Here is a 24,306-nt window from a genome sequence, read left to right on the forward strand (position 1 = left end):
GCATAATGAGCCCCTTAAAGGTAAGGAATATTTTTGTCACTTAAACTTAAGCCAAAGTTCAATGGGAACTCATCAAAACAATGTTTAACATAAAGACTGGATGGACCCTTCAAAGTCTGTGTTGGTCAGGTGGGTGGGAGGCTTTGGTACCATCTGGCATGCTCTCTGGCCTGAGGCCACAAGTTGAAGATGAATCACATCACTGTGACCCTGACAGAAGTGATAAAAGCAAGTAAAACCATTTCTTTTGCAGTTACTGATAAAAGCAATGTCTTGCTCCGTGACATAATCTTTCCTTTTGCCTTTAAAAAGAGAATCATGGAATGATAGAGAAATTTAGGTTGGAGAAGACCAACTGTTGAGTCCAGCCATTAAGCTAACGTAAAGTCATGCTGGGCCTGGCCACCTGCTTGTCCTGTATCTGGTGCATGATGATACCCAATGTGATCTGCTCCATACCCTTCCTTGGCACTGAGGTCAGGCTGACAGGCCTGGCTACCCAATTTGTTTCTGAAGAAACCTATTATTGATACACAGTTTCTAACCAAAGTTAAGCCCTGAATATCTAATTTACCATCTTCAAAGTCAGGAGTAACCTGAATACACATTCATTTTTCAAATCTAATATATTGGACAAGATGAAATTTAAAGTCGGTGCTGGCCAACCATATAAAAAGTTTGCAGTCACATTGCAGCTTCTGTAGTTAAAATACTTGCTCTGAAGTGTTCAACACAGCACGTGCTTCCTTCCATTTCCATTAAAGATGCCACCTCTCACATAATGACATTTACAAGTAGTGTTTCCTGCCATCTGCTTCTTCATAAGATTTTCCTCCGCCATTCCTTCAGCATGATAAACCATCACCTGATTAAGAGGAATTTTTAAGATAGGTATGTTGGATGATACTAGAAATACCTATCTTCAAAGACAAGCTGGCTAGCATAGAGATTTTCACTCTGAATTTGGTGAGATTCCCATTTATGGTTTCATAGTCATACGGTGAACTGATTTATCATTGATAAAGGCCAGATTTTCAGGGTTGACTTCTGTTTGTAGAGTTTATAAAGGCTGATACTCAGAAAATTCAGAATGATAACTTAAGTCTACTACTTTCTCATTAAACATGTGGGGATGTCTATTTTGTAGACACACTCTGTTCTTAAAAAGCAAATATTCAGGAGCATAAAACAGATTTGAAGATATTTCAGCTACAAAACTTTTCATTCTATTAGCTAATTGCAGTTTTGAGAAAAATCTAATGTACTGTGCACAGGTAGAATCTGCTTTAGTGGTGACAGGGAATCTCTGCAGAAAAAAAAGGAAAAAAGTTTTTTTCTTTTGTCCTCAAAATCTTGTGTCAACAAGGGTGTTGCTAGAGAGAAAATATCTTTCCTAAGAGTGAAAGAACAAATGTTTTGACTACTTGCTCAGTGATTTAAAAAAAAAAAAAAAAAAAAAAAAAAAAAAGGTGGTATTTTGCAGTTGCTTACTTGACTGGATTATATGAGAGCCACAGTTAATCCTTTTCCCCTCATTTTTTAAAAGAAGACTTTGTACCACTGTTTGGAACTATAAATTTGTTACGAATACTTTTCTCCCCAATGGTTCAGAAAGTGTTTTTGACCTTCTAAATATTTAGCATAGTATTTGAGAAATACATTTCCATTATGTTTATTAAGACTGAAATAAAGACAGGACAGTAATTCTTTTCTATAACGAAAACTGAAACTACTTGTATAAATATATATGTACCATACCAAACTATACCATTTTCTTGAATTTATTCTCAATACAAATGTATGGGTCAAACACCTAGTGGCTGTGTTACCTTATGCTTTAAAATCTTACTGGAAAAGGAAGAAGGTTGTTTGGTTTTTGTAATGGGATGATGCAACCATGAAAAGAAGGTTAATGGCAAATTGTAAAGTCTCTCTTCATTTGACCACATCTGTTTAACATGTTACTTAGTCATTCCCACTGCATTCAGCAGTGAGACAAAATCTTTAACTTTCTCATGTTTAGTTAGGATTAAAGTGAAGAGAGGTGTCCCCTCTTTTTTATGGATTTCAAAGGCTTGATTCATTACAGTTGGATTAAGTGACTAAAAATCATAGACTGGTATATAACATTGTTAGCTAATTGTATTTTGTGTTTAATATTTGGATTTTTTACTATAAAAAACAGAAGGCATTTCACAATAGTTTTGGTGGGTTTTTTGCTGTTTAAAACTGCAGACTAGCTCATTTTAGTATGCATGAAAGAAACCAAAAGCAAAAAGTAGTACTGAAAGCTACTGTGCAAGTTTTATAAAATTTGTCTCTAATTAGTGAATAGAGATACTCATATATACCTAATAAAGTTCTTGTACCAAAACCAGCCAGTGAGATGATATAATAAGGAGTCTGTTAGTGTTGGTGTTGATTGCTATGTTTCTTATAGTGATGCACTAAAATGACATTCTGGGAGCCTCTCTCTAGTGCATGAGTAACTATTCAGGTTTTATGGCTGTTTTTCTCATTCATAGGCATATTTGTCTGTGTCCAGAATGGTTACATCACCTTTTCTGTGCAGACTGTACATGTCTTAAAGATGGATTTTTATGTTCCCATTATTCTCTAAACAGAAAGAAAGTCTTGCTTTATTTTAGGCTCAATTTAATTAAAAAAAACTGTGAAATTGTGTCAGATCTCAAGTTATTTCCATACCTTTCATGACCTTCACGCAAGAGAATATGGTTATTGTCTTGCAGGCACAGTCATGTACTATTAAAACATCACTGCATTTAAAACAAACTTGACCAAACGTGGAATGCTGAGATAGCTTAATTGGTGCCAGAGGTTAATGTGAAGTTTGTTTTGTGTGTGTGTGTTGTAGTTAAATTTACTGTAACATGACAGAGAGGAACAAAGAAAACTAAAAAACGTGCATCTTGCTCAGAATTCGTTTTTCAATATCTATCACACAGTCAGACAGACAAGTTTTTTCTCTAATATGTCAGTAAACAATAAAAAAAGGATTTTCCATGAAATATCTGTTGCTGGCTCAACCACTTACATCTTTGCCTATATGAATAGCTTTAACATCCAGGGGTACTGGGCTGGACAAAGTCACTTGAGTGAGTGTTTACATAGCTAGTAGCCATGGAAGGGCCACACACTTCAGGCATTGCAGAAAGGGCCTGCTAATAGACAGATCTTGATTTTCAGATGAGAACCATATTCTTCATCTTTTACTCCTCTGTGAGCTCAAGATGTTGAATGGTTTAGTTAATATCATGCAATTATGCCTGTGTTCAGAGCTGACTCCATTAACACATTTCTCAATCTAATAACTAATACAAAAGTATATTTATTTCCCTATCCTTATCTAGATTTTCATATTTTGCATATTGTTACAAGAGATAAACTATTAATCAGCAATTTCTTTTTTTTTTGTCTTCTACAAAGCAAATTCACCAGGTTTCTGTTCACCTAATTTCTTTTTCTACATCGTACATTCACTTTTGAATTTGTTCTTGTGAGTGCTATGCATGCTACATATGTTTGTGTTGTAAGTGCATACCTGTGGCTGTGTGTGTAAAGGACATCGATTTTTAAAGTGTTAGAAATTTTTTTTTGTCCTTTTCCTGTTTGGACATCAAATCTCTGTTTTGTGGAGTGATTTCTTACCTTTACAGTGGGTAGCTGGCTGGCTAAGGCTGGCACCTCTGTGGCCTCTTTAAATGGTTACAGTATACTTATATACAGGGAACAATAAACTTTTTTCATTACAGGGCAGTGTGCTCAGACAAAATGGGAAGCTTTATGATGTGTCTTGGGAATTTCTATAAAGTGATTTCTCTTGTGGAAGCTGTGGGAGTCTGCTGCAGTCCTGGGTAACTGCAGTTCATTGGGAATCACCCTTGGAATCACTCCTTGTAGGGATTGTAATGGAAATCCAGTAGAATGGAACTCTCAGTACTTCAGATATGACTCTGGCAATCTGCAGTATATTTCACTTTGCGTCACTGTTACTATTATTATTGTTCTTGATTTATTTCAGACAGCTAAAGTTAATTAATCCTCAGCCTGTAACAGGTTTTCCCATCACTAAATAAAGACTTGAATTTTCAGTAAGATTAAAGTAGATCCTGATGCATAATGTGAACGTTTTTAAAATGATAAATTTCTGTAGGCTTGGTACTTTCAGCATATTTTTCACATGTCTGGTGCTGATATGAAGTATGTCTCACTGCTGAGCAGCTGACACAGGTATGCGTGGTGTTCTGTGGTGGCAGAACAGCATAAGAATATGGACCAGGTCTTCTTCTTAGTCTGTTTGCTTCAGCTAAGATGCAGAAGGAGACTTGAGTTTAAAAATGCAGTGAGTACCATATACGTAATTAACTGTTTAACCAAGTGCTCAGGACCTATGCATTCCTACATAAGTCTTTGTCTATGTGTGTGTATCTGTAGGGACTTAGAGATACATATATCATTCTCTTGCTTAAGGTACATGCACACAGAGACAGAGACTTGTAGCGAAGGAATGTATTTATGTCCTGTGTCTGTCATATCTCATATTAAAGAAAATGAAATAAATAAATTTAAATTTTCTTTACAAAACTAATGATGTACAAAGACAGCTAGCATATGTTAATCAGGTGGAATGCATGTGGCTGAAGGAGAATAAAATAAATCTTAAAAAAAATAAAATAAAGCTGAAGGAGAATAGGTTTAGACTGGATGTTAGGGAGAAGTTATTCAGTACAAGGCTTCTGAGACTCTGGAACATAATGCCCAGGAAAGCTGTGGCATTATGTTCAAGGCCAGGCTGGATGACCTTTGAGCAACCTGGTCTAGATGAGAGGTGTCCCTGCCCATGGAAAGGAGTAGATGACTCTAAGGTTGCTTCCAACAGAAGTCATTCTGTGATATGATGATTCCTAAAAATATTGGATACATAACTGTCGGTAAGAAATTTAGATTCCTCCCAAAACCTACATGAAAAATCTAAATCTGCATGGTCAAAAAATCCATCTCAATCTTTTATACATATCAAGTGTAAAATTCTTTAGCATTAATCATATCCTCCATGTTCCACATAAATCATCCTTAATGGATGCTAACGTTGTCATATGGCTTTGTTTGCTGTCCCACTCCATACTGCCTGTAGGGCAGAATCAAACTGTAAAAATGAATGATGAACTTGAGTTCACTGTTGGTGTTTGTTTGAAATATTTTTCTGTAAAGCTAGTAATGGAGGCAGTTGCAGGTATTTTATTCTATAAAACATAAATGTTTATAATTTTTCATCTCTGTTAATAGTAATAGCCTGGCAAAGGTCAAGGCATATAAATATTAGACTTAATAGAGTCAAAAGATTTATAACTTGCTGAGTATGTCTCTGAAAGAATGAAGTACTGTAAGCTGTTTTCTTGACACGCCATTTAGATTTCATGAGGAGATAAAGAAAATTTTCACATACTGGTCTCTTATTGACCTGTATACACTAAATTTCTTTACTGTGAAGTGTCAAAATGTTTTCTGTATTGACTCAAACATAACTTTCCTAAACATTTCTGAGGTTAAATTCTGCAGCAAGTAGGAAAATACTCAAGCAAATCCCCTGACACTGTGTCTCCTGCAGCCTCTCACTCATGTTGGGTCTTTATGGTGGAAAGAGGGATTGAATGTTTCTAGGAAATACAAAAGGATGCAAAATGTTTTTCCCATTATGAGAAGCTGATCATTTTGCCATGCTAAATTCAGTATGTTTAACACATAAAATCTGCTACCTAAAATTCAAATTTCAGTGTTTCACTGGAAGATTCTCACTTTATGGGAGGACATGATAAAAATAATATGTCAACTTGAAGCTGTAAAAGAGAATAATAGCTTTTAAACATTACGCTCGTTGGTCATAGGTGTTTTTTTGTTGTTGTTGATGTATGATGCTTGCTTTAATTTACACATATTTAGCTTTTGATTCAGAGACTTTATATTGCTGGGAAAACTGATAGTAACATTAAAAAAAATATATATCTTAATTTTTATTTCATAAATACTTTAGGCTTATGTATATGCTTTATAAAAATATCTTTGGATGATAATGACATAGAATTCAAAATATTGTTAAAGCTTATTTGCTTTTATCTAACCATCATCTCAGACTTAATTCTCTTTCCATCATGCTATATTATCATTCCTTCTTTAGAATTTGTTTTACAAAATTTCCACAGGATGCTTAGTTACTTCATAGATGGTTATGAAGAGTTCCTTTGTGTGCCAGCAATGGACAAAAAAATCTGATCCAAAATATTAAATACTAGATTGTAGTGACCATTTCAGATTTCACAGGAGTAGTTCACAGCAACTTCTGCACTATTTGTGTCTTTAAAAATTCTGTTTTGTATACAGTGGGTTTGCATGAACAGTGGGTTTGCCCCTAAGTGAAGGGGACTATTTTGTGATGCAATCTGATTTGGTGGAAGCAGAAATTTAAGTTTGGCAGAGGTGTATTAGTTACTCCTTCTTTTCTTTTGGCACCAAAGCTGATATAGAAAACTACTATTTTAATTTCTATTCAAACTTACTGTGTTTTTTCGAATGGTTTTATTTTCATCCCAAACACTTCTTTCTTATGTCACATTTTATTGTGATTTACTTCTCTGGAAAAATGATCTTCTGGCATACTGTTGAAAGCTACTGAGGAAGCTGCATTTTAAATCAAGTCCAAATCAATTCTATCAGATCAACACCAAGACAGAATTATGGAGGAAAGTAAAACCTGGAGTCAGTCTGAAAGACAATCAAATGTGTGAAGCATAAGAGTTCTAAAGAGAGTATTAAAACTGTAAGCATGGTACAGTATGTGAACAAAAGAGGCAAATGGTCTTAATAGTTAATTGCAGGGTAGTTGCTTGTGAAAAGTGTCAGGTAGGACCTTCAGTGAGATGAAATTATTTTCAGTGGAAACTATGCCATCTTTGGGAAGCATATGACAGAGAAAATGTATTAAAGGGTCACATTAGATCTGAAATGTAGAGTGCTTTTTCTTTGCTAAAATGAAATCAACCTTCCTTCTTGCCAGCTTATGCGTATCAAGTAGCTACCTAGTTAAACATATGAACAGATTTATTTCAGAACTCATGAAAAATGCTGGGTATAACAGATCAGTATTATTAATGAAATTCCTTAATTATTTTGTCACTGATCCCTGATTTCACCACAGCTTCTTTTCACCATCTCTTTTTGCATACAAGACTGCACAAATGGCAGAATCACTCAAGATGAAAGGAGTTCTTGTTGATATTCTCCAGTCTGGCTGCTCATGGACTTGCCCAAGCCAAGTCTGGCTTCATCTCCTATGTCTGCATGATTCTTTTCTCTAGGTACTGCAGGCTTTTTCTCAATGAGGCTTTTGCAGTTAATGTATTAGTACTCAGACAGTGGAAAGCTGGTGTTAGAAAGCCAGCCTGTCATCACTGTAGGATTGAAGAAAAGATCACGTTTGTTTTAATGTTGAAATATATTACAGCCATAAATGGATGTGCTTAAACTTTGAATGTTATTCTGGAATACTTCCAGCATCTGTGGGTAATGCTTGTGTGTAGTGCTAATCAATATTTTGTTAAGAGGAACTTCCATGTACTTCTACATGACATGTGTTTAATTCAGATTTGTTGCATACTTGGTAAGACCAAAAAATTAACCTAAAGAGATTATAACTTTTCCATACTGCATACTGTCCCAATCTTGCTCTCCAGCTTTTTTTGAACAGTTCTGCTCCAAGATTTCTTGGGAAGAAAAACTTTAACCATAATATGAATAGAACTGCAGACCCACTGTAAGGCCATGAGGTTTTCCACCTTACTCTCCAGTATATTTAAATAAGTGATCTTCTTCTGTTTATCAAAATGTGATTCAGAGAAAATTGCCCTGTGGGGACACTGGTATGAAAACTGACTGTGACATTTATCTGACACATATTTCTGGCACCCCTCCTTGTCCCTAGCTGTTGAATTACATTAGAAGAAACCTTCAAAATAAATGCTGGAAGACTTGGCCTGTATTATCTCTCTGCATAAGCAGTTACTTTATTTATCACAAGAAGGGCATATGATGATAGACCATAGAGAAAATAGTTTCTATGGCCACATGTGAGTAGGAAAGAGAGAGACAAGTGTATCCAACAACCTTGGGGAGTGCATTATGGAAAAATACTGAGAGAGCCCAAGATAAAATCTACCCTCCTCATTTATTTCCTGCTAGCCAAAAATAAATCTTTTCCACCCACAGAGTAATACAGTCCCTTACTGATCTCCTTAAGACAGAGATTAATGAACTGTCTCAGGAATAAGCAATTAGCAGGACTGAGCAGGCTAAGCAGAGAATCCCACTGGTAGAGCTTTGATTCTGGGAGGTTTGAGCCCTGTGGTGTTTCCCCTTGCTTCACCAAGATGTACCAGCTCAATTGGAGCTTGTCTGCAGGGCTCTAAAAGGATGGATATACTGTGTTCATGTGCCAAGGTAGACTGTAGTCTGAAATACCTGTCAATAAAAGAACAGGGAGACTACAATATAGGCCCCTATTGTAAACACAGAATTGAGCAAATACATCTGCATTGAACAGGTAGTTTTTGAGACAGTACCCTCTCAAGTTTCATTTCATTCTTCCCTACCATGTTCTCTAACATAAGGACTTTTTATTAAAGTTACCCTGAAAGTTGCTCATTAACTAGAAAGTGAAAAGAAAATGCTTTCTCATGCTTATGTTAGACTGCATTAGGCTCACTGTCCTTCCAAGAAACTGTTCAATGAGTATGTGAAGAACAAAGCTGTCGCTCATATTTCAGCAGCTAAGGAGCCTATAACATATGTGAATTTCATAGCACGAGATCAGAACAATGTCCAAAGGATTTGAAATATATTCAGAAACAGACTTTTCAAGATCAGAACATGCTTAAGCATTTTAGCTTAAACATTTCAAGAGAACAAGTCTTACTGTGAGACCTTCTGGACTGCAGCACACAGTTTTAGTCAACAGTTTTTGAAGGGCTCCACCATATGAGGTGAAGAGAACGGCAGGAAGCCCCTGCTTTTTAGATGGAGATTCATGAGTTCTTGACATGGAATAGTGTTGAAGCTTCTGTTCCAATAGGGAACAGGAGGCAGTGATCTGAAAGGTCCTTTTCAGGTATATTTCCTACAGAGTTAAACAGAGACATCCCAGATCATTCCTGATGTGAAACTTGCTGGAGAAGACTAGGTGAGTTTGGACTTGAAAATGTTAAAATCAGAGTGAGAGACAGTAAGGTTATTATACTGCTGCCTTCTCCTCTCCTGATATGAAAGACACCTAAAGAATAACTGGAACTATTAAAAGATAAATAATTATGCTAGAATAGGTGGAAAAACTCCTGTTAGTAACCTGAACAGATAAACACGTTCAGCTGATAAAACTGTACTTGCTAGTGTGGGGCAGAGAGAGGGATGGAATTGCAGTTTAATATAAAGGCCAGGTTATTTGTTATTTATTCCATTTTTAATTTGGACTTTATCTGTTTATTCCACGTTTATCTTTTGGACTTTACAAACAATATTTGTAATATTTTCCCTCTTTAAAAGACAAGAAATTGAGGCATAGGTAGACAAATTATTTTCTTAAGTAGGTAACATAGTAGGTACTCCTTTGGAAAGCTTAAAGCTGCAGTCCACCCTTCTGACTGGCAAGGTAAGACTGATCAGTAGACCCAGGTAAAAACAGGAAAGTTCCTCTAGCACAGGGAAGCTGAGAGCAGGTAGGAAGACAAGGACCTTATTTAACAAGGGTGTGGGTGTTTGTCTGACTAAAGATACTTGTGCAAATATTAGACTGATTGAAACTATTCTGTACCATAACTTTTCAGATTTATCTCTAAAGAGATAAGGAATCACTGCCCTATTTTTCTTTGTGTCCATTTATGCAACATACATTGTTTTGCACAAGAGTATCAGCAGTGGATGACTTTCAGCCTAGAGTAGCTGGTCACTCAGCTTTCATATCTGGGCTCAAATGTACATCTTTACAGATGTGTGAAACAGTGGCCCAGTAATCAGTGATATTTTATATACTTCATAGTTATCAGTGTTAACATTTACACTTCTGTCATACCATCTTCTGATATTAAATCAATTGACATCCACACCTATTTATTCCTGTAGAACAGAGAAAAAAAAATCTAGTCAGTGTAATTTCACAGTCTCTTTTCCTCAGTAATAAGTGATAGGAAGAGAGAAAATGGCTTGAATTTGTGGCAGGGAATGTTTAGATTAGGTATTTGAAGAAAATTCTTCACAGAAGGGGTTATTAAAAGCTGGAACAGGCTGCCCAGAGAAGTGATTGAATCACCATCCCTGGAGGTGTTTAAAAGACATGTAGATGAGGTGCTTAGGGACATGGTTTAAGCACTCAACTTGGTAGAGTTAGGTTATGTTTGGAGTTGATAGTCTTAAAGGTCTTTTCCAACTAAGATGATTCTGTAATTCTTTCATTTATGCATCTAACTCTTTATGCACATCTTGATATTCAGTCCTACTAAGTCCTTCATTTTCTTTTACAATTAAGTTAAGGAGGCAAAGAAGTATCCTTGCAAGACATTAAGGGCAGAAATCATATTCCTAGCTGATGAGGCTTTCACAGGTAGTTCAATGTCAGTCATTAGCTAGAAGGATTTCAGTGGCCATCTGTACTTACCTGGAAGGAAGTCTGCCCAGACTCATCCAATCAGGGATGTCCTATCAGTCTCACTGAGCGAATGATGAATTTTGTCATATTGTTTGTTGCCTCTGCCTTGAGCCTCCCACCTTTGCTGTGTCCCCTGCTCATCATTATGGTCCCTGGGGCTTCTCTGATGTTCTCAGCAGAATGAGCTTCCCAAAGCCCTTGGGCCTCCATCTCCAGCATGTCACTGCATACTGCGAGTAGGGATCCTAACAGGTAGCAAGGGCACTGTCAGATTTAGTGAGGGAAAGAAAATAAATATTTTGAGCTGCTATGAAATCAGTTGAATGTAACAAGTTTAACACCCGCAGCCAAAAGGAGGAGGAAGGTGATGACAGCTCAGCACTGTGTCATCAACATGGTGCAGATTGCTGCAGGCTGAGGTGAGAGGAGTTCTCCCAGCAGCTTCTCAAACCCCCCCAGTTGTGCTGCAGCCTGGGGAACCACTCTGGTTTCTGTGTCAGTGATGTTATCTGCTGCAGGAGGCTGAGGTCGTGTCCCAACAGGTGAGTGCTATGCAGCTCCCTTTCAAAAAAAAAAAAAAAAAAGGTGGGAGACACCTCCCTTTAAAATTGGGAAGCATTTATGCTATCTGGCATTTTAAAACTGCAGAGATGACACCTCCACGCATTTCTGCACAACATCTAAGGCAAAAAATGAAAACTTGACCTGGGCCTTCACCTGCCTGTGTGCACCTGCCAACAGGTTCAGTGGGAGCTGGACTCAAGAGACAAAAAACATTGCCTCCCGGGTCCTTAGGAAAAAGCTGAAGGATTTTAATTTCTGAATACGTGAGGGACAAAAGGATGTGGAAATCTTGACCAACAATTTTCCAAATGCATGACTGATGCCAAATAAACCTCAACTTGGTATTTCAAAAAACACCCCGTGTTAATAGAGGATCAAGATGTAATTTTCTAAAAAAATCTTGCCAAACCTATTACAAATTAAGGAATTTTTATGTAATTATGTCTCCTCACATATCAAGACATTACAGTATTCTGCTAGTACATTAAGACAATGAGTAATATTTAAAACAGTAATCTCTTTTCAGACAGTAAACGTTAACCACGCATAAATTCATTAGTTCTTAAAATCTGTTGTGTGCTAAAAACATAAATTGAATTTTAAAGGTGTGATTTTCCTATTGATAATTTTCACTGCCACAGGAGTATTCAGTTATGTTCCACAGGACAGGCCTCAAGTTACACTAGAAAACTCGTTATTATATAAAAAATCAATGCATGAATGCAAAAATATTTCTTTTTCCTGAGCAGAACTAATGTTTTTGAGAAGCTCTTTACAAGACTTGTCTCAAGGCAAAGTCTCAGTGATTTGAAAGGGAACCCTTTTTTTGTCCTTGCCCATATCAATACTTTTGTGTGTTTTCAGTTTTTTTACTCTGCCCTTGCTGAGAAAGGCTGAATCACCTGCAAAAGGTTATAGCTTTGGCATAGCTTAAAAAGGATCAAAGGCACCACATAGCAGTTTCTCTAGTCAAATAATATTAAAAGTTAAGTATTTGAGATTACCTGCTACAATTACTCTGAAATTAATTAAAAGTAAATGTTAAGTGAACCTGCCTTACATTTGTTCTCTTTCAGTCAGTCGGGCATTTTATTTGTTGCACTGCCAGAAAAGAAAAGAAAGCAAAACTCAAGCCTGTGGAAGAGAATTCTTAATAAAGAACAGTTCAATCACTTTGACATGGATTTAAAGGAATAGTTTTCAGTGATTACAGTAAGAAGTACAGCTGATAAAATGGAAAGTCTGTTTCCTTTTTTTAGAATGGGTTTTACAAATAACAGCCTATTTAATTCCTCTTGCTTACATTTTCTTCTTAAGGTCGTAAAATTGGAGATTTATGAGTCTGAAATGGAGAGGAATTCTCTGCAAAGACAGTGTTCAACAGAGTTAAAAAGGTCAAATGCTTCTTCAAGGGAAATTTGCAAATTTACAGGAATACCAATTCATTATCAAAAGTAAGAGGCTTCCCATGTCACTCCCTCATGCACCCCAGGTTTAAGCACTAGAATGATGTTGAAGCATTGAAATATAAGGCACATATAGAGGAGTTTGCAATAGCAGGGTCTAAATTAAAATGTGATTTAAAGAAAGAGAAATTGGTATATTGTTTTCCCAGAAAAAAAAAAAAAAAAAAAGAATTTCTTAAAATAGTACAATGTGAAGTGAAATAATATTTTGATTAAGTATATTTCTCCTGGCATCTATTCTATTGAAAAGTTTTTTATTTCTCATTGCTTTCAAGTGTGAGACTGAGGATACCCCAGGATTCTCAAATTTAGCTCTCTGTCTGATCAGGTTTTAAATGACCCAAGTTTTCCTACAAGCCAATACGTGTGTAGCATTGCTTTCAAGGTATGAAGCAGAAGAAAGTCCCATATGGGACAGTAACTAAAGTATCAGCTAAACCCGTTATTCTCTGAGACAAGGCAATGAACCTTGCTTCAATCCAGCTGGAGCCTGGTTTTGGGGAGAAGTTGTCTGGCGCCACAAAAGAAATTAGTAAGCAGAGACCTGAAGACTATTAAGTTTATTTTAAGAATGTGTTGCCAGAGATCTAATAAATTTACTTACTGCTGCAGGCCACGCATGCATGAAGCCTTAGTAATCCAGGTGGTGTGTTGTTTTGTTTTGTTTTTTCAGAGAGATGTGCAGGGTGTGGTTTCTTAGGAAAAAAGGTATTCTGCTTTAGGTAATATGGGCATTGTTTAATGACAGGCATGACTGAGTGTGTGTGGTGGTTGAGTTTTCTTTGTTCCTACTCAAAGAGAAGCTTACATTATTCTTCTGATGCTAATTTTGTGACTACACAAAGTTGTAATTACTTTATAACAACACAGAAATAACTATTTAATAAAAGAATAATTCTTCTAAACCAAATACAATTTTTGGTTTTATTTTTAAATAGTCCAACAATTACTTTTTAAAAGTGTTTGAATTTGCAAATTTACCATATTGCAGTTTAGGACTAGTGTCTTTGACTCTCCTTTGTACACACATGAAAATCACATCCTCAGTTGTTAGGTGTCTAAAATCTGACTATCTAGACTGGTGGGTGGAATGCTATCCCTTTATATTTGGTGCAGTGGGACAAATCTTTCCAGGGGATAATCCAGCTGATCATATCAGATGTACCTGCAGTTCCTAAAGATGCCTTTCTTCCCATTCATTGTGCCCAGACAGCTGGCTTAGATTAATCATGTGTCTTTTAAGTGATAAAATTTTCTTGCACAAATCCTGCCCATTAGCAGTCTATGGACACCCCTACCTCCTGATACCCTCTGTTTTCTGGGTCTACTGGGACATGATGTTCAGTAGCTGTCAGCTGTTCCATTTCAAATGCTTCTTCTCATATTCATCCTCTTGGTTTTGTCCTGCTTCTCTTGAATCTGTTTGAATGAGTTAGTTCTCAGGAGGGGAGGATAAACTCCCAAACATTTCGCCATTTCACTCTCTTGTGTCTTACTGCTTTCAAATAAAGACTATTGGCAGTGGTTGCTACATGCTGAGTAGTTTAAAATAGTCACGGGTAAGTGCCTAGCAAATAAGGCAATGCCAGCCAAGAGACAGGTGGCATGCTTTTTTTTTTTCTCTTTTTTGTTTTTTTTGGGTTTTTTTTTTTTTGTGGGTTTTTTTTTGTTTTTTTGGTTTTTTGTGGTTTTTTTTTGGTTTTTTTTTTGTTTTTTTGTTTGTTTGTTTTGTTGTTGTTGTTTGTTTATTCTTTTTTCCTCCTTAGAAAAAGTGTCAGAGTCAAATAAAGTCTTTCCTCTGTTTCATTTTCTGACATCTTGCAAATTCAATATTACAAGTCTGACATGTCTGCTGCAGAGTTTCTTAGAGGTCTGCCAGACTTCAGCCGGTTGGTGACTGCTTGACCACAAATACTGGCTAAAATCAGGTGCATTCAGCATAGCTTCAGCTTGTTATTTGCCATGTATCCCTCCCCTTCAAAATGCTCACTGTCATAATTTTTATGTCAGTCTCTTGGGGTTTTTTCGATGTTGCATGCAGACTAAGAAGTTAGAAAGAGTTCGAGTCCCTCTCTCCCATTGACTTTCAATGAGAGGATGCATTTCTGGAAAGAAAACATTGTCAGTTCTGATTTGTATTGAGAACACCCTGTACTAATTAGAAAATATACTTTCAAGGGAACAGATACTTGTGGCACTTCAGTATCTGAATAAATCTTTCCATATAAGCTGTATGATGATGCAGTGTATTGATAGGATTTAGCTCAGATCTTTTAGTCATTGTTATCATATAAATCTGTCTGGCTGAACTGTGAATATCACAAGATTTTACAGTTCCATAATACTGTATATTTGGTATTTATGTAGACAAAGTATTATAAAGCCTTTACTTTGTGAGTATATCAGTGTATAAACATGTCTGATTAATATATATATGGTTTTGTGTTTAATGAACTGTCATTGTTTTACTTGCAGCCTACCCTTAATTTCAATTAAACTTTTTGGTCTCGGAGAAGAATTGAGGCTACATATGACATATTTTTAATATCTACATTAAAATTAGATTAATCAAATTCTAGACTGTGACTGTCAGGAGCAAGTATTAGCTAAAGTGATTTGGTGAATCCTGTTTTGTATTTATTCTCCATCAGTAAATACTGAACCATTTATAAGACTCTGAGCGGAGAAAAAAACCTATTTCTTATCCTGTGGAAATGTTTTGAGATATTTATTTATAATCAGGACAAAAAATCTTACAAAGCTTTGCAGAATAAATGAGTGTAAGCTTAAAAAAACAGATGTTTAGAATTTTTAGGATTTGCATTAAAATTAGCTTAAATTTGCTATGATATTAACATTAAAAGTGACATATACCTAAAAGACTTCAGGCAGACTATAGAAAAATATGAAAATTCAACATATATTCTCTACTAGTAGTTTCAGTAAAGAGATTAATCAAAGTCAGCCCTTTTGTGAACAACTTTGACTTTTAGGTATTGGTATTTTGTGGAAGAAGAGGAATTATTTGAATAATTTTTATGCAGTTGTTCTTTGTTCAGACTGCTTTAGAAATTTGAGACTAGTTCATGTTTTTCACTTCTGTTTTGAACAATGATTCAGCAGCATATCTAAGGTATGTGCTTAACCATTTCAATTAGTGGGATTTCAGTTGCATCCTGAATCCATGAAAATAGTTACATCTTCACCACTGGAGCAGAAGTGGGAGGCATTCAGAATCCAACAGAGCTAATCCCTTATTTACAGTAAAAAATCCCAAAACAAAAAGTGGATTTTTTGGATTCCCTCTAGATCAGTTACAAAGCTAACCACTTGAGAAGGCTTTCAAACACACTGTTCTCCAGCATTTTTTTTTTTTTTTTTTTTTTTTTTTTTTGGTGATTTAGACTGCTTTTTTCTATTTGCTTTGCTCTTTTTTCCTGTTTGAAAGTTTGAATAGAGTGAAGGTGCCTTGGCTCTTGGTGAGCTAATTTACACTGCGCTGAATGAAATCAAAATTACCTTAAAGCCAAAGCATGTTTCCTTCCAATTTCTGTAAATGAAAATCTGGTTAATCTCTTAATCATAATCTGGTTAATCTCCTGCACAGGAAGTGGGCATAGATTTGCATTGGGAATTCCTTAAATTAACCCAGCGTGAGTCTCCAGACTGTGCTTGGAGACATCCTTAGTTACGCTTAGCTGAATTTTACTAGGATCAAAATTTAGTATGCACTAGCAAGCCTTTCTCTCACTTCCCCTTCCCTTTTTGTAACAAAGCATCCATACAGTATTCTTCAGATATTTTTTTTTTTTTTTTGCTACGTGACTTCAAGTATTTGCTTAGTCTGAGCCCTGGCAAATGCCGTTCCAAATTGTTTCTGGGGGTAGACATAAAACAGAAGCAAAAAAAGTTCCAGAAACTACTGAAAGACGGAAACTGTCTGCAGTCCATTGGATACCAGCAATTACACTCCAGGCAAGCCAAGTCCCTAATGCTGGGAAGTGTGTGTTTTCTCATGAGAAGTCAGAGAAAGCATTGTTTTAGTCCCTAATCACTAGGGGCTAGTTTAGGGGGTTGCTTTTGGTTGTTCTGCAAATATATTGAGTTACAGTGGCAGAGAAAGTGCAGAAGGGTGTAGAGTTCAGAAAGTTGTTTTAGTGATTGGAGTCTGTTAGAGTACATTTGAAAAATAATTATAAAGGCAAAGCATTTTAATAGATTTCTAATCAGAATTAGAATTATTAAAACATTCTAATGGCTTCTTTTAAGTGCTGGGTTTACGTAAGTGTTTCACTTATGCAAATAGTTTTTCTATATGAACAAAAGGCAGTGTTGCAGCATATATGTCTTTTCTGATGATGACAGAAGACAGAACAGCATGTGATGTGCTGCCTCCATGTACTGAGTAAAGAACATTTTTTATCTATTTTGTAGGGTGCTTTTTGTAACAGTTTGGCAGAAAAAAAATTATTTGAGATCTTTCCCTTTTGCACCTGGAGCTAGGGTGTTCTGGGACACAGCATGGGAAATGAGAATTGTTAAATTATGTATCTTGAGCTAAACATATAACAGCTTCTCTATATTTATTCTGAGCAGCAAAATCACCTAAGATTACATGTTTGTCCTTTATTATAACAAAAAAGAAAAGAAAAAAAACCCAAACCAAAACGTTTTTATACAAGCCATGAATAATGTCTAAGCAAATAGTGTAGGGATCAAAAAATGTAGAGAGTGTTAAGGTTGACAGGGATATTCATGGCTAAATATGGAATCATGATGTTGGGGACTAAAATTTCTGCATTTCTTATCAGATTTAACTTCTAATAAAACTGCTGAGGTAACTTTATCCTAGTATGTACTAACTAAGTTGGCTTGGCACAGGAGGAGGCTAATCAGAGGATATAAAAATGAAACAGTTGTCTAAAGGTGGACAATTCCCTTTTCTTGCCCTCCTCTGTGTCTTTGTTTTCTCTTCAGGTTGATCTCAAGTTCAGGAGAGGGTTTCTTTTTTCAGTTGCTTCATTTACCTGCTGCAGTTTGGAGATTCATAGCAAGGAGAAGGGTAGAATAGTTCTGACTTCAGTAATTCTGCTTGAATGGAGCTCCCAGTTGGGTCAACTATTTTGAACCAAAGAGGAAAGACTGCAGCTCTTGTGGATATGCAAACAAATCAGCAAACAGTATTAGAACCCGGAATGATCTGGAGAAAGAGGAAACGGGATTTGTTAAGATAATTGTCTAAACTACTGCTTAACTTTGCTATGGTTTTAATTATGCCATGCAGTGATTCTTTAACTATAGGCAACTGTTACTATTTTACAGTTGTTCTGATCCTCCTTTTAAAGATCATTTTGCAGTCTGTTTAGGGAAGCAAAATAAGAGAAGAGAAAACACCAAGAGTAAAAAATAAAAAAACTCAAAGAAACACTTCTTTCTTGGTGCTTTATTTATCATTTTTTCCGCTTCTAACTTTCTTTTGTTTGATTTATGTTCTTTGCCCTAGAAGAATTTCTAGATTGCAGGTTTTTTTTTCCATTAAGTTCATCTAATGACTGAAGGAAAAAGTTTGTTAAACCCTAAAGCTCTACCACTACCAGGCAGCTATGTTTGTATAGACTTCTATCTTGCAGACACAGTCTGTCTGTGTAGCTATGGTTATACAGGTTGGGAACTTTTTACCTGTCTCATCTCTGACTGACTATGCCATGGATGCTGTGTAGGGAAACCAATGTCAGTACCAAGATACATCAATTTCTGTTGTGTCAATAGGTGAACACTATGGTGTAGTTGTATGCCATCGTTTATGAACTGGGGCTCTGGTAGCTCCTAGGGACAGCAAATCTACCATCAGATGTTCTTTATGGAACAGCCTTCAGGTTGCCAGTTCTAAAGAGGCACAGTTTAATGACAGAGATATATTTTATACTGCCTTCATATATCCAGTCATCTGTGGAGAGAACTGATTCTTTCCTCCTCTGAGCTCTTTGCAACATGACAGAAAGTTCTGACAATCTAATCTGTGTTTCCTATTGAGGCTTTATATCTTTTTTTTTTAAAGATAGCTGAGTGACATGGTTAGAAAGAAAAACGCTTTAACGGGTTTACTGACTAAGTCTTCTTCTCCATCCTCTTTTTTCATGTCGAGTAACTGAAACTGGACTTTCCTGAAGCCTTGATGTGCTTAGGAATTTCTGGTTTTCTGACCTATGCAAAAATAACACATCATTGTTACCCAACAGGTGACCAATTTGCTGACGGGTCTTCTATAAAAAACAATTCTAGGTGACATCCATCTTCAACTTTTCGTATTCAGGCAAACCTTTTCAGATGGTATTGCTCTCAGCAGCCCCAGTCAGTGCTGAAGTCACCTTGTGACCCACCTTGCTCTAGGTCCTTAACTTCGTCTCTGTACAAAGTTTTTGACAGTTTCACCACTCTTCTCATTTCCATCCTCATCAATGTCTCACTCCACCACATCTTGCCTTGTATCTTCTAATCTGACATTGCTGCATTCTGTCATCTGGCAAAATGCAAGAAATGGCTTTTCAGGCATCACTAAGTCAAATTCTTGCCAGCTACATCTCATTCACATATGCAAAGTTACTATGGATTTACTCAAGGGTGTTTAGTTTTAAAAGCACTGAAGTATAATGACTTCCCTCTCCAAAATTCTGATGTATTTGTCTTACAAGCACTTCTCTGGGAGAGGAATAAAAGCAAAACTACCATTGAGGTATATACCTTAATTATTTGCCTACCAGCTAAATGTTTAACTAAGCCCAAGGGGAGTGCTGGTAAGGAATCCCAAATTCATTTGCCTATAGAAATATTTTAAGACAGCCAATTAATTTAGTAGGGAACGAAATTCAGATTTCATTTGCAATTTTATTTCTTATACTTGATAATTTCTGAAAGCTGTAATCTTAATATACCTTACAGACCTTATATTTATGTGGTACCTGGCTCAACTATCTTAGAAACTTTTCTCTTTTTGCCAAAATATGGTTGAATTGGGCAGGGTGTTCAAGGGTGAGAGACAAATGGCTTTCCTCACTAGATTAAAGAACAAGACATATTCTTTTTCCTCCATTTGTTTACACAGTACCATTGTCTTTATGTTAGATTACACAAGTATGGTGGTTTTTTTCAAGTAGGCAGGTCAATATAGAAATAGTGAGGCTTTTTTTTTTTTTTTTTTTTTTTTTTTTGAAGCAGAATGCAAACAAATGGAAAGGCTGAATAATTTTTCAAGGAGCTGAATGGAAGAAACTAGAAGGGGAAACCCATCCTCCATTTGATTCTTCCAGCAGTAAAGCCATGTGTGAACTACTGAAATACTCAGATATGTTTCTTTGCTATTTAGAGGAGTTACTTTATTCCCAGGCTACAGAAGTGTTAATTTCTAGAGGGAATTCCTTTCCCTTGTCAGTCTTTACCTGAGCAAACCTTGTTCTGTAGCAGCACCTCGTGGGAAGGGAATCAGACTACAGCCTGCAGTACAAACCAGTGTTCCCAGAAGACAGTTGCTGAGCAAGCATATACCTTCAGTGGTCTGAAAAGGTTATTTTATGCTTGCTAAGGAAATCAGAGGATTCTTCTGAGTAATAACAAACACACCCAATAGGATAATGTACAGAGCTTGATTTGTCATGCTCTTTTATCTGTGGCATCCAGAACCCCTCCACTGACAAGAAATGCATTTTAGCTGTGGAAAATCAGTGAACAGATGTAGGTAAGCTGTACATGAGGAAGTAATGCTATGCTATATTTCTCAGAAATGTGTTAATCTAATGTGCAATATTCAATCCGTTGTCCAAATACTTAGTTTATTGTTAGTGAAATGAGTGCTAGTGCTTTTCAGCTATTATCTTTCCAACTGAAAAAAAAGGCATCATTTTTAACCAAGCCTTAGAGTGCCAAATGTTTGCATTTGTCATTTCTGAATTGCTTTTTCAGACTAAGAACAACTCCGTGAAGCCTGTCATTTCAATAAAGACTTCCTGCTGTTTTACAGTTGTGCAAATCCCATTAAGTGTAGACACAACAGTTTCCTCTCTGCTGGAAGTGAGAGATTAGCCTTAGACACTCTCAGATTTTAGGATAGTGCTTAATGTTTTGCAGCTGGAGTTCAGTGGCTTCCATATCATCCTCTCCAAAACTCTGAGGGATGTTTCCTGTATTCCTGCATTGCCTGACTCCAAAAAAATGGAGCCTTCTTCTGATGATAAATATGGAGGCATTTTTGTTTGAGAAGAACTGTGAAGTTTCTTTCAATTATTGTAGGAGAAAGCACAGCCTTTTAATTGAGGACAATGCTATCAACATTTGCCAACCAGAGATGTTGACTTGGTCTGTTTTAACCAATCAGTTTCCATTTCTCAGTGTGCTCCTTGTTGTCCTGAGCTTTCAGTTTCCAATGTTTGCAGAGAAACCACCCATGTTCAGTGAGACTGCAGCTGGTTTGCTGGTGCTATGATAGAGACCTTGAAAAGGATCCCTGGAATCTGCTTTCTTCCCCAGGAGGATGTTGCTACAGTTGTGCTGGTGTAAAAAGAACTGTGAGGACATCTTTTGGTTTATTGAAAATTGATTTTCAAAAAACATCTCAGCACCTTACTCAGTTGGGGGCATTCAACATTGTGAAGATAGGTTGATGCAAAACAGTTTAAGGGAATTCCAAGAAGTATTTATATCTCTCCAAATCTCTTTAGGTGATACAGGCAATTATACTTCCAACAGTTAGAAGCATGTAAGCTTTGGAGGGCATCAGTCTATCTATAAACATGGTGTGTACCAGGGATAATAAATCTTGTTGAAACCATTTCCTGGTTAGATGTGAAAACAGTTCCAAAAATCACATGGTGTTGATACATAAATTCAAAACCAATACAAGCAGAAACTATTAGATTTAGTGAACAAAATAGTGAGTTTTAGAAGCAGGCTGCATGGGTAAATGCAGCCTAAAATATGGTAGATGTCATCCCTAGTCTCTCAGGATAATAAGGATCTCCTGTGCAGTCTGGTTGTATCCAGGAAGTTTTGCATGATGTCCAACGTTGTCTGTTAATGGCACATATCAGCACAGTTCTGCAGAAACTTGGATCATCCACAGGTTTTGTAATATCTACTGAAGGCATCCCAAATAAGGTTTTATTAATCTTTGTGCTTTTTCCTGTGAAAAGGGAGAGTTCTTTACTTGTTACTTGAGTTCTTTACTTGTTATTTCTTCCTATAAAATCTTTAAAATGTTAGTATTGTAATGTTCAACTAAGATACATATCTTATTTAAGATACAGGTTGTATTAACCTTACAAAAGAAAAAGCAGTATTAAACAAAAAAGAAAAATTAATAAAAATATCTTTACCATTTTGTTTTGCAGGAGGTAATAAGCTGAAGAATCAACATTTTCGCCTGAACTGGGCATGGATCTCTTTAGAAAAGGAATATTACTTAGTAAATGAAGACTCTAAATATCTTGATGTTGTTCTTAAACGGAGAGGTTACCTGGGAGAAACCTCTTTTATAAGTAAGTTCAATTTTAGCCTTAACAATTTATTCTATAAATTACTGGCAAGCTGGTTGATAAAATGTATCAAGAATCTATATTCTTTTACTTGTGGTGCATTTCTTTAATAAACCATGTATTTTTTATTGTGCCTAGTATATGATTTCTGTTGTTATTTGATTAAATTGGCACCTTTTTTTTTTTTTTTTTTTTTTTTGGTGTTCTGCTTTTTGATTAAACTGATTTGATTTTTAAAGTAATAACCCAAGACCTAATCATTCTTTCTTGGATTTGACTTGTAGCAGTTGGAATGGCAACAGTAAACATATATGATTTTTCAGGAAAGCTGTCATGAGCTGTTCTGATTAGCAGCTCACAATCACTTCCTTCAGTCAATGTTGCCAGTAAACTGAGGCTGATGCAGGAGGTGTTGAAATCTGTTTGCAGTGTATGGGGAGTGAAAAGGTAAAAAAAAGGTTGTCTTATCACATTCTGCAACCTCGCACATCTCTAGCTTCTGGATCTGTTCCCATTCTCTTCCTAGTGATGTATTTGGACCAGGGAGCATTATACTTGTACAATTTGATGTTGAAACCTATGTGAACTGCTTAGAGAAGGCAATTTAAAGCTGGTTTTGCAGAGAGACATAAGCATTTACTTGGCATAGGACAGAAACTCCTGTTTAGAAATCAGTCTCTTTCTGAATAAAATCTGTATTTCAGGTACTGAGATGTAGTTAGGACACCTATTTTGGCATGAGATTTAAGGGATACAGGCACTAAATGACTGCATCTAACTTTAATGCCTGTGTTTTATACAGTGAATTGATTTTGATAACAAATTTCTTTAAAGAAAGGAAAAGAGTAAAAGAATTATCTACAAAGTTAAGGCTGCATGGATTAAATTAATTACTGAAGTAGAAAAAATCTGTTGGCCCTTTTGGGCATCCATAGTTGAATTGTGGGAAATAAAAACTTGACTGTAACCTCTGAGAAAGTAGAGTTTTTCTAGCAGTTAGTTTTGCTTTGGCTAATACCCTTCCAAGTGGCTTTCATAGTGTTAATTGCTGTGCTTCCATCTGTATGAGTGACACCAATGCAACACTAATCAAGAATAACAGAGTTATCTTGAATACTCTCAAATTGGAAAAAAGGTTTATTTTTCTAAAATTTCTTTCTTTTTTTTTTTTTAATGTAACATAATGAGAGAAAAGTTAAAAGTGATATTATAATGACCTGAGTTTCTAATTTTGGCAGGTATTAGCACCAAAGATGGTACTGCCAAGAAAGATAAAGACTTCAGAGGAAAAGCCCAGAAACAGGTGCAGTTTAATCCTGGCCAAACCTTAGCTTCATGGCGAGTACGGATTTTGAGTGATGGTGAACATGAACAGTCTGAATCTTTTCAAATTGTTCTTTCTGAGCCTGTCATGGCAGTTCTGGAGTTTCCTGCTGCATCCACAGTGGAAATTATTGATCCAGGAGATGGTAAGAACCTTTCCAGAACTATAATGTCAATTTGTGCATATACCAAAAGATGATCTGGAGGGCAAATGCTATAAGTAAGAGTGGGTTCTTGTGTCAAGAACAAATAAAGTTATCATTAAACATAAATGAAGAAAGAAGATGATTAAAAAGAAAAAAAGAAAATAGAGTGTGCTCTGGTTGTTTTGTTTCTCATCTGCACCTAGACACTTGAACCTGTGGCTCCCACAAAACTGTCCCTAAGGGATCTTTCAAATATTGCATGACTGTAACAGGTTTTTTTAATATAGTCTTCCCTAATTAACACTTGAAGAGGCCTGGGCAGGCAGGAAAACTGTTAGAGTTCCTAATTAAATTTTTAATTAGTTCCTAATTAAAAATAGAGGCTAAGATGGAGGTTACCTGGGATGCATTTTTTTTCACTGAGAAAAATAATGCTTAACTTGAAAAGCAGTATGTGTAGGGCAAAGAAGTTACTTGAAAATGTGTTAAATCCTTATTTTCTCTGGTCAGTGAGGTAGAACAATTCAAGTTAATCATCTGACTCTTCTTAATGCCAATGATGTTTCTTTCTATTT

At 36.1% G+C, this 24,306-nt stretch overlaps 1 protein-coding gene across 1 annotated transcript in view; it reads left to right on the forward strand.

Moving 5' to 3' along the window:
• FREM2 (FRAS1 related extracellular matrix 2) overlaps positions 1-24,306 on the forward strand; it is a 125,881-nt gene that overhangs the window by 46,957 nt on the left and 54,618 nt on the right. Inside the window, exons 3-4 of the mRNA XM_071738160.1 lie at positions 22,119-22,265; positions 23,501-23,731. Of these exons, the coding sequence (XP_071594261.1) occupies positions 22,119-22,265; positions 23,501-23,731 (378 nt within the window). The remainder of the gene's footprint in view (positions 1-22,118; positions 22,266-23,500; positions 23,732-24,306) is intronic.

This window comes from Heliangelus exortis, chromosome 1 (genome assembly GCF_036169615.1).
Source record: "Heliangelus exortis chromosome 1, bHelExo1.hap1, whole genome shotgun sequence".
NCBI classification, from domain to species: Eukaryota; Metazoa; Chordata; class Aves; order Apodiformes; family Trochilidae; genus Heliangelus; species Heliangelus exortis.